At 35.6% G+C, this 11,731-nt stretch overlaps 1 protein-coding gene across 12 annotated transcripts in view; it reads right to left on the bottom strand.

Moving 5' to 3' along the window:
* sls (sallimus) overlaps positions 1-11,731 on the bottom strand; it is a 246,553-nt gene that overhangs the window by 114,459 nt on the left and 120,363 nt on the right. For all 12 annotated transcript variants that reach the window (XM_076619154.1, XM_076619009.1, XM_076618956.1 and 9 more), the window contains one exon: positions 378-420. In XM_076619154.1, coding sequence (XP_076475269.1) covers positions 378-420 — 43 coding nt within the window. The remainder of the gene's footprint in view (positions 1-377; positions 421-11,731) is intronic.

The raw sequence follows: 11,731 nt of genomic DNA, 5'->3' as shown, positions 1-11,731 counted from the left end.
TCTGTTGAGACAAACATTTCACAGACTTGGTTTCACGTTTGTATGAAGGTGCACTGTTGTAAAAGACACGTTTGCGGAAGAAAGACACTTTTCGGACAATATAACAGAAACATCGATTGGTATTTAATTTGTAGAATTTCTTTAAAAATATTTTCAAGCTTTTTGGAACCATAAAGGAATTAGGAAATCACATGAATCTACACGAATAATTCAATTTACTCGAAATGGGATAATTCCAATTTAATTGCCCGAATCTTTTACAATTCTTAAAACGATATCAATTGTCAATAATTCTGAAATATCCTAAATGAGATAGCCTGAAGTGACTTCTCGATGGAAGGAGAAATATTTTTTCAAATAAATGGGAAACTACTTACGTTGGTACCGTGGGCGTCGTCTGCATCACAATCTCCCCTTGAACTATAAGCAACAAAAGAAACAACATATGAATCCTGCGTACATCTTCGCGTAAAAATAAAAGGTTAACATAATGTTAACGTTAGTTCGATCAATTTTATAAACAGCAGTTTTATTTTCAATTTTCTTTCCTACGTATACGTCATTAAATAATCTCGTCGTCGATCTTTCGAACGAAAGAAAAATGCATTACGAAGCTTTCGCCTAGTTTTTCTCCGCGTTGGTCACTTTTATTTCTGTTTATGGGATGCTTGCTACTGGTGTATTTCCTTCTCGTTCCCCCTAACTGGGCCAGAACGAGCCGAGGAAACGAACCGTTGCGTTGACGCCGTTTTCTTCTCTGTCGCCGTCACGCGCAATGCCGACCGTGCACCTTTTTTACAGACTTATCTACACTGGAACTCGGTGCAATTAAGTCAATTTGCTAATTAAGCACGGGGCCCCGTTGACGCGAAATACTTGCGACCCGTAAGCGTATTTACATTACTTTTGACATTTCGTGTTCAACTCTTCTCAAGCGAGTAATTTTTGAAACAATGCGAATAATATAACACTTTTATCGTCATATCTTTTATTTTAAACGTATTCGATGCTTCTTGAAATTTCTAATTGTGTCGCGCGAGATAAATAGAAATATTTGTTCAAGTGTTGCCATCGAGTGTAACGGTATTATCTTACGGAATTTTTAGAATTCTCTACAAATCTATCCAGTTACAGTTGAATCAGCTAAACTCGACAAAATTGGATAGAAACGTAATTTTGAAAATCATAGAGATAAACAATTCTAGTCCTCCATGGACAAGACGAAACAATTACTTTCAAGCGTGGTTTCTTTGACTTTTTGAATATCCAGAAAATCTAAAAAACAATTTAAATTCTGTTGTACACATCGATGTCTGTATTATTATAACATGTACATGGTAACATATCCAACTTTTTTAACTCTTTTCAATAAAAGTAAAAGATCCAGAGAGAAAGAAGTCGAGAAAGGAGTCTCGATCTTTTTACGGAAGATCATATTTTCTTATTTCTTCGATATAGGAAAACCTACATCGTATTAAGACAAACGTTTTAATCTTTCTTCGAGAAAAGTAAAAATTGAAAGGAGAGAAATTGGACTGGATTGGACTGGAAAATTTTCCAGTCTCTCTATACAGCATTAAATCTACTTAATTCTTCGACGTAATGAAACAGTAAAATCTGTCGAAGAATATTGTTATAATAAATCGACATGGAAAAAGCATCGTACATAAAAAATGGTACTACGGAAATAAATCAGCTAACAGCATAAAATTCGATATTTTCCAACCCCACGTCCTACTTTTTCACATAAAAATACTTTATATCCGCGCAACCTAAAATTTCTCTAACGGTTTCCACTAAAAATCCGTATTTATAACACAAAACCGTTTTGTATACAACCGTCATTATGACACACTGTTAGTTATTCGTTCGCCAATTCCTGGATTAAGTAATTTCATCGTTTCACGAGCTGGAAAGCGTCTGAATCATCGGCAACATCTGCGCCATTTCACCAGCAAACGCGCGAGGAAAAATAAAGGATCGCTTTTCTGACCTCGTAATTTCGCGTCTTCTCTTTTTACTAACCAGCATCGTCCAACTCTCGCGAGCTAAAGGACTCTTTCGATCGAAATTACGCGGGCAATGCGTCCGACGATTAAACGGGCGCCAGCTACAGGAAATTAATTGACAGCAGCTAGACGGGAACGCGACGAAAATAAACTTCCGACAACAATCTCGACGACCGCCGCTTAAACCACTTTCGTTATCACGGTTAAAGCACCCGAGTGGATTCTAGAAGCGGTGACGCGATCGTTCAGAAATTCGAACCATGTTTAAGCGAGATGCATCGCGCAATAAATTCGAGAAAAGGGAAGAAGCTTGTGAGAAAGCGCAGAGAAGCGACGTTGCGCTTATTTTCGCTGCAAATTGTTTTTCTTTCTAATATTTCGTTATTATATTTATTATATCACCAACGTTTGCTGTTCACAGTAGAATTTGTCTTTAGAAATATTCGAGTAATCGTACAGTTGTTCAATTTTCTTTTATACGATGTAATTTAATTGCAACGTTCTAAATAAAAATACCCGCGTCGATTTCGTATTTTTCGTTATTAGGATTAACGTGTAGGATTTTTCATTATGAGAATGTGCAGTGGGATATATGGTATAATGACGTGAGATAATTGCAATTACAAAATTAATATTAGAACTACCACACCAGTCGAATTGTCTGGTTCTACCATTTTATATTAAAATTCCTACTTCATGTTACATTTATTTCCGCACTGATGTAATGACTTTCGCAACGATAACCAGAAGAATAATATAATGAATTTTATTTTATTTTTTACGTATTCAAATTGAAAATAATTTTGTATCAAGGCTACTTGTACCAATACCAGTGAAAATGACCGGTACTTGTCAAAGTGTAAGAGGGTCCTGCAATCTGTTTATCGAACTCCAATTAACCAGTTTCCTCGTTTTATACAACTTGCCACGCGTTTTTACAATTTTTACCGCGTATCATTCGATATGATGATATTAGTTATCAAGAAAATTCCGGATCGATCGCTAGATGCTAACACTAGAAATACCACACCAATCAAAATGACTGGTTCTACACTTTTATAGATGTGTGAACCCTCGTTTAGGGATCATTGTCCCAGATGGATTAACAATACCAAAAATGTACTACATAACGTGGTATTGCTTCTGTAGGAAAGTAATAAATCAATAAATATACAAATATTCTATTATTACGTATTTTTTAAAGACCAGTCATTTTCACTGGTTTTGGTAGAAATAGCTTCGTGTTAACTATCGGTAGTTCTAGTGTTAATAACTGTGGATGGAATCGTTTCGATATTTAACAGTTCTTTACCATTAAGCTAGAATGAGATCTTAATAATAATTAATAATAAAATTAGGATTAAGTTCTTCCCGTTAATTTACACATTTCAGTGACGTTGTAGATACCTTAGAGCGAAAATATACGTCCGGGTGAAATGATGTTTGTATTTAACACAGTTTCGTTTGGAAGTAGATGACATTTTTGATATTGTAATTTGATAAAGATCGACAGACATTACGTGAAGGAATAGCGTCAGAATGTCAAGGTAGAATAGGGACTTGGAGCACCTGGTATTAAAAAACACGAAAGATAACGAATCCATGTTTGTTCTATCAACTGTAGAGTTCCAAGAGATGACTAATAATCTTTAAAAAAACATAGAACCATCGATCGAACGAAGAATCGGCAGACGGACTGATCAACTCTTTTCGATTTTTTAATTTTATCACTCAGCTACATGATTACGTTTAATGTTTCAGAGGAACAAATTATTTGCTGCTATATATTTATTTGTTGCAAGAAAATACCATAAAGAATTCTATGAAAATTGGAAAAAATAATGCTTCTGACATCTCCTTATTTTTCTCTACTTTCCAACTTCCGAAGATAATTTTCTTAGCTGATCAGTTGGTCGTTCGATCTTTTATTTTATAGGTCGAACATTTTGTAATTTTATTCGATAAAAGTATCTATCGAGCAGTCTAGCAAGCATTTCAAGCCGCTTCTATTCATTCACAGATTATTCGGAGATGTTCACTCTTTTTGAACGTAAAATGGCAATGGACTACAGATTTAACAATTAAACCACATCGATTATTTCTCTGTTGGGCTCCCTACATTCAATATCATCTGAAGATATGGTCCTATTGTCGTTTAATGAACGAACAAGCACACATTTATTAAGAATTCAAGTTAAGCTACTAACACGGGTTCTCTGAGTCACGAGAAAATGTGACTTCGTAACTCACGCCACCCAGTGTATGCAAATCGATCGTCTGGAGACGAAATAAAAATATGCAACCTGAAATCCATCAACGCGTGCGTTTCACAAGGAGCCATTCATAACCTTGCTAGGAGGAGTTATAAGTTCACGTATGCGAAGTACGTTCTCGGTCAAAAGTCTTGGGAGACCAGCTTTAACGAAATAATACTCTCAATGTTAATATTAATTTCTAATAGAATTTTTACATTCCTCGTTCGGTTACGAACGACTAAAATCAAATTAATGAAATTAATTTGAATTAACATGGATTAAAATCAAAAGTTTGAATTGACTTGGGTTGTTTGATTTGCGGCTATTTAACTTAAGTTCACGTATGCGAAGTACGTTTTCGGTGAAAAGTCTTGGGAGACCAGATTTAACGAAATAATACTCTCAATGTTAATATTAATTTCTAATAGAATTTTTACATTCCTCGTTCGGTTACGAACGACTAAAATCAAACTAATTTCATTAATTTGAATTAACATGGATTAAAACCAAAAGTTTGAATTGACTTGGGCTGCTTGATTTGCGGCTATTTAACTTTAATTTATATTTCATGTTTTATCTGATAGAGATCGAGTAATTTAGATAATCTCTTCAGGGTTAACTATGCGATTAACGATACGATTGAGGATTAATATTAGGTTGTGCGGAAAGTTTCTTTCGTTTTATAAGGAAATAATAGACGCACAATGTTTTTTGTTTTATATTAGTTTATTGAATTATGCACGAACGTAATAATAAAAATAGAACGAAATGGATCATATTTAATTCAATAAAATAATATAAAATATAAATTGTTCTTCATCGCCTTATGAAACGAGAGAAACTTTTCGGACAACCTAATACAACTACTAGGTTTTGATCAGACCTATGATTGATATTAAAGTTACTATTAAATATTATTTAAGTATTGTTAAACACTAAATTTCATTGTAATCAAACATTTAGATGATATTTATGAGAAATCTGGACGTGCAAAGACGTACGCCAAGATATTCACAAATCCCATAATATTAAAAAATGCAAACAAATCTCTACGTAGTTTCCATTCTTTTAACCACGTTTCTGGCCCTGTTATTATTCATCAGCTCTCGATTCTACCGAAATGATGAACACATCATCAGCCTAACATTTCCTTATCACCGAAAATACCAGACAAGATAAAATTCCTCCGCATCTCTGTCACCAATTATCAAAATTATTGCAAATTGATTCAAGGTACCAACAATCATCTCCAGCTTTATAAACAAACACGTACATACGTATATGCGTTTAACGCAGATAAAAACGAAGAGACGCTGAAGAAAAGAAAGATCGGTACCATTCTCGTTTGAGACAGGGAAGATGGGGGCGAGAGAGGGACAAAGACAGACGAAAACAGAAAGAAACGCACGAAGAAGCGAGAATGAGAGAGAGAGAGAGAGAGAGAGAAGGACGTAACGTGGTCGGATAACCGCGGGATCCTATTTTTGCATCCAGATGGGGATCGCGTTACCGTGAGCCATTTTAGGAGCAACTATCTTTGCGCGGCGCCCAGCGCCGCGACGCGTCTCCACCGGCCGGACTACATGCACCTCGACCAATCGCCGCGGACGTTACGCAAAGCCAGTCACTGACCAAAATAAAACAGCTCCAAACGTTGTTATCCCGCCCCTTCTAACCCTCCTTGTCCTTATAGTTGAGCATCTTTCTCTCTTTCTTAGCGGTTGGACAGTCTCTCTGTCTTTGAAAATATTTATAAATGTTTATTGCAAACGACAGTGAAACGTGGGTGGAGTGAATTTGCTCGATGAAAAGACTCCTATGGTTTCGATGAATGTTTAACATGGTGGGATATTCGAGGGTTACTTTTGGTGTTTTTCGTTCATGGTCGATGTAGGTTGATGGTGGTGGATGTACATTTTCTGCCTGTTCCTCGGTTGACTGATCGATTGTTGGGTCAGGTTATTGTTTACGACCTCGACTGACAGCCGCTGACGTCTCGATCAGCTGATTTCGAGGGGCGATGCTGTTCTTTTGAATGGTAGGAAGAGCCTCGGTTCTTCGCTTAGCTTCGGTTTGCCGAGGTTTCGCTCTTGTTGGGCAAGTGACCATGCGTGTTATTCAGGTACGTAGGTGAAGAGAATGATTTTTTTAGAAGCTGATCCGCCGAGGTTCGAACATGGTTAGATCGTTATGCAAATTATTTTCTAATATTTTGATGGAGGAAGAGCAATTTTTTAAAGGTCCAGTTTACATTTTATGTATATTCAACGTACTATGTAGGTCATGCTTGATACAAAAAATTGTAAATAGGTGAAAGAGAAGGTTTTTTGTAACGAATAAACTCTTAAACCGATGTATATATCTGTGTATCAAGTTAGTTTCGTCTTTGATTGAAATATATGAGATCTGTGAACGAAAAGGGATTTTTTAAGGGCTGATCCGTTTGATATACATTTAACACGAAACGAATATTTTTCCTCTAGCAACTTTTGTGCCCTGATTCGCATTTACGTTGAAACTTAATATCATATTTAATTGAAAATATAATAGAAATGGGCGAAGGGAAAGAGTTCTTTTTTAAACGTTAATCTTAAATTTGACGTTTGATCAAAGTACATACTTCTATGTAAGTACTCGTATGCAGATATCTATGCGTTTTACGCTATTAAGTAGTTATTCTTAGGTAGGTGCGATCTCTTTAAGCAGTTACAGTTAGCAGGAAGTGACGTGGCTGATTAATTGACATCTGGATGGGCGCATTAACTTCCAGGCTGCTAATTATACAGATGCTTAGTTAAATCAGTAAAATTGGTTTGCACTATAGAAAAACACTTTACAAGACATTGTTTATTATTATTTTGATTTTAACGAGCTAGTTAAAAAACCTAAGCACAAAGAGAATATGTATATGAATGTAAATTATACGGCTGTAATAAAAATGTAGTTCACTCGAGTAAAGGTGTCAGAATATATTTGAATTCATTTTAGTGTCTGTTAGATTAATCTCTAATTAGCAGTATCAAAATCAAATTTTTAGATAGAAACTAGGGAGAAATCGAACTTGAAGCATCGTAATAAACATCCGACTTAGTTGCTAATTGTAACCTATTAATATATAAATATACATATATATTTATCTTAACATCATCTGTGACCTAATCTAAAACTCAAGCATAAATAAATCCATGAATTTAACATCGTACATGAAACGAATAAATCAGTTCATTCAAGTTGGATATTCTATAACTCGCTGAAACTTTTTCTAGATTCTACATTACTCCCATTACGGTGTAACTACATACGATATACTAATCGAAATGAATTTATACAACAATCAATGCAACCAATATGAAAGATCTCGTATACTGAATATCCATCGATTATATAAAATTTGAATTCAATGTAAGTATAAATTTTATTTCTGTTTCTCGTTAAGGTGTTCTCTGGTATCCAAAACGGTGTAACTACATACGGTATACTAATCGAAATGAATTTATACAACAATCAATGCAACCAATATGAAAGATCTCGTATGCCGAATATCCATCGATTATATAAAATTTGAATTTAATCCAAGTTAAATTTTATTCCCCGTTAAAACCTTCGCTGGTAACCAAAACGGTATAACTACATACAGTATACTAATCGAAATGAATTTATGCAACAATCAATGCAACCAATATGAAAGAACTCGTATACTGAATATCCATCGATTATATAAAATTTGAGTTCAACCCAAGTGTAAATTTTATTTCTGTTTCTCGTTAAAGTGTTCTCTGGTATCCAAAACGGTGTAACTACATACGGTATACTAATCGAAATGAATTTATGCAACAATCAATGCAACCAATATGAAAGAACTCGTATACTGAATATCCATCGATTACATAAAATTTGAATTCAACCCAAGTGTAAATTTTATTTCTCGTTAAAATGTTCTCTGGTATCCAAAACGAATCATACAAATGACTTCCTTTTTAGTCGAAAGTAAAGTAAGGTTTAATTAATCCCGTTCTCCCGTCTTCGTGAACGCGATATAAATAAATCTCGCAAAGCGTATGCAACCAAGCGTTTCGCCATATTCATTAAACAAGCTGCGTCTCATCGATTCGTTAATGGATCGGTAACTGTTCGAAATTAACGATCGGAACGGCTTCATTTGCGACGTTTCGCCGATTGTAACTTGGCGTTACGCGAAGACCTTAGGTGCCGCTTTATTAATAACGATGATTTAGCATCTCGTCATCAACAGCTGACTTTGTCACGGCTTTCATCGATTACGAATTTCTTAGCATCGTCGGGAGCTTTTCGTATGCAATTTCGTGCGTCCCACGCGCGACCTGTATTCTTTTTAAACATGATACCGCCGTTGGCAGTCTTCGAATTCGACTATGCGAGATAGACAGATGTCTGTGTTGGCACACCACGAGTCAATGTCGAGTGCATTGAAGGAACAATAAAGGAAAGATTATCCGTCCGTTGACATTGCTCTGGGACAGAGCAATTTAGCAAATTTTTAGAAGCCACGAACACGCAGTATATCGCGGACATGGCTGTTGCTCGAGGATCATTGATGGTTTTAGCGTTATTGGGGTTAATAATTAAAAGTCATTTTAAATCGTAGCTTTTTAATATCCGAGGTTTTTGGGGAATTTTCACCGAGCGTTAAAAAGATCGATCCAAAATCCGTTGCAGGTGATAATTCACGAGAAATTTAGGACGAGTTGGAAAATCAATTTTTATTGCTTAAACGAATTGGAGGTGTTCGCAGGATATCGAAATGGCTGAGCCAGAATTTGTTACGGATGATGATTAAGGGAAACGAAGCCACGACTGCTCGTGATTCGAAGATCTTGAAAAAGTCTCGTTGGGTTACACACAATGATTAATGCAAAAATTACAATGCAACATTTTCTTATCTTTATGAAACTTTTTATATACAAATGCCTATTTTTTCCGCATCAAAATATGAAAGGATTGTCTCCAATTATCAAAAACTTACTAACAAATACTCCAATTTATACAACATACTATTACTAATTCGTAGCTAATTTTGGTAAACAAGCAAATCAGCTGAACCTTAGTACGTTCGTTAATCATCAAAAACTACAAATACTCTTCATAATAAATATGTGTTCCTACTCGAATTAAAAAGAAATTCACAAGGACAGCGTCAACGACGTTATCTATTCAGCAACTGCTTTTTCTTACCGGTAATTACGAACTGTAAATATTTGGAGGTTTGTTGAGATCGAGACGTAGATGACAGCCTTTTCGATCTGATACTCGTAAGCTCGTCATCCTCAATCATCCAAGAAATCGTATTTACGACGAAAGAAAGGTCGAAGAATTGTTATGGCAATGATGCGCCGTTTCACGTCAACACGTTTATAAACCCAACTAATTGTCTTCGTGCCCTTGCCAAGCGGTAATTGCATCCGTAAAGCTCTCAAGAATCTCTCTCGTTAAACGCTCGAGCATCGTTACGATCGTGAATCAGCCGCAAAGTTATACACGTCCGATATTTTTGGTTTGGAAGTGGAGTTCGAGCTACTTTTCATCGGCCACGAAAATGAGACAGCTGAAACTTATCGACCTTCTGATAAAATTTAGACGGCCGAAAAATTGCTGGACACCAACGAGCGTGAGACGAGTCAACCAGACCTTCGGCGAAATCTGCCAGGACAGCTCGTGCTCGTCGAAAACGAGTCGATGCGACGCGTCTCGTTTTCTCATTACGCAACTTTCATATTTGCCATGCGAATTCCGAACGTTTCGCGTTGTTCGAAAATTATCGTTAGATTTTTTATCGACACCTCGACACAAATTTCACTACATTCGACGAATTTTTTAATTTAATTCAAATGATTTTAGAACTACGATTTAGGTGTCAACCCCTTTTCGTATAATATCGAATTGTGACTTAGATATCAGCCCTTTGTGTGATTAGCTCTTATAATATGGAATTGCATATGCAATGGGGATCGTAGTTTTGATTCCATAAAGACAAATTTTGTTACATGCAAATAGAAATTTTATGCTCTTAGTATCATGGAGAAATATTCTATTTTTTTTTTTCAAATTCAGATATTTTTTTATATCTGTACGATATTTATTATGATATTTTATGCAATGTTGTTTAATCTAGTTTTTATAAAAGTAACGTATCATTGGGCATTTTGATACAATTTAAAAAATAGTCGTAAAAATAATAGACAAACGCAACGGATGAATTGTGGGCTTAACTCTTCACTTTGCATTTTAACTCGATAGTGATGCAGTATATGAGAAGTGGTATGAGAGATTTTTCGCTCACATTTTTGGCTTCCTATCAAGACACACGTCATGTACCTAAGTGGACGTAAGAAGTTCGAAATTCAAAAAGAACAGCAATTACTCGATCGGATATTTCAATCCTCGGAAATGGAGGACGCGTTTCATTCATAAGAATATAAAATTAAGAGCACGGAATATTTTGTAAACCTAATGCTCACGACAAAATTCATTTCCCATTCGAACATCAGTTTTTTCAACCGAGAATCATTAAAAATAAATTACGTATAAATATCTCGATATTATATTTTGGCACTGTGTTACATCAGAAAATAGTTAAAATTAACTTAGGTATTTTCCAAAGAAAATAATAACAGTATAGCCTAGTACTCTATTTATATTCTGAATAATAACGCAAAGAAAATTACCTTCGTTAATATTCCATTGTCCAAACGCTATAATTTAACTATTAACAGGTGTACTCGAACGAAACTTTATCAAGGTAATTTCCAATTTCAATTCTTTTCCATATCGTGCGTACGGAAATTCATTCGATCAAGTCTATTCAGAAGATTCATTAATGCGAACGTAATCGAATAATAAATGTTCGCCTTTGTATATCGCGGCTTCGCGAAACCATCTCACAGTTAAATAATGCGCGATTAACGCGCTTAACGTTAGTTACGTCCTAAGGAAAACGACGTGTACAAGTCAGCGAATATCGTCGATAGCTATGATTTCTATTAAACGATGAAGGCGCAGTTGGCAAAGGTATTGCGGCGGAACTGTTTCGAACGCCGTAAACCGTACGTATTTAAATTCATAGTCGTGACTATAACCGTGACTCGTGGAAAATTACGTTACTTTCTTTACGGTTGTTCCTGCCGCGTGACCGGCGGAAGAAATGCGCAGCCACTTGAAAATTCTTACATCAAACGCGCGCACGCTCGTTCACCATCTTCCCCTCTACGCGAGACGTTTCTCACAATCGCGTCCGAGAAAAAGGTACGTAGGAGTGTTACATGAAATATCGTTCAATTTAGAGATAAAATTTCACGAATGTATAGGATTATGCATGTAGCTCAAAGTTTAAAATATACGTCATCTGAAATGATGTTCGTTTCGTATATTACGTGAACGTAATTCAACGTGCAATGTTTGTCTTGATTTTTGTATTAGAAATTATGTTGTATA

Source organism: Bombus vancouverensis, chromosome 1 (assembly GCF_051014615.1).
Source record: "Bombus vancouverensis nearcticus chromosome 1, iyBomVanc1_principal, whole genome shotgun sequence".
Lineage (NCBI taxonomy): Eukaryota > Metazoa > Arthropoda > Insecta > Hymenoptera > Apidae > Bombus > Bombus vancouverensis.
The sequence above is the reverse complement of the archived record's forward strand: the minus strand, read 5'-3'. Positions and strand labels throughout refer to the sequence as shown.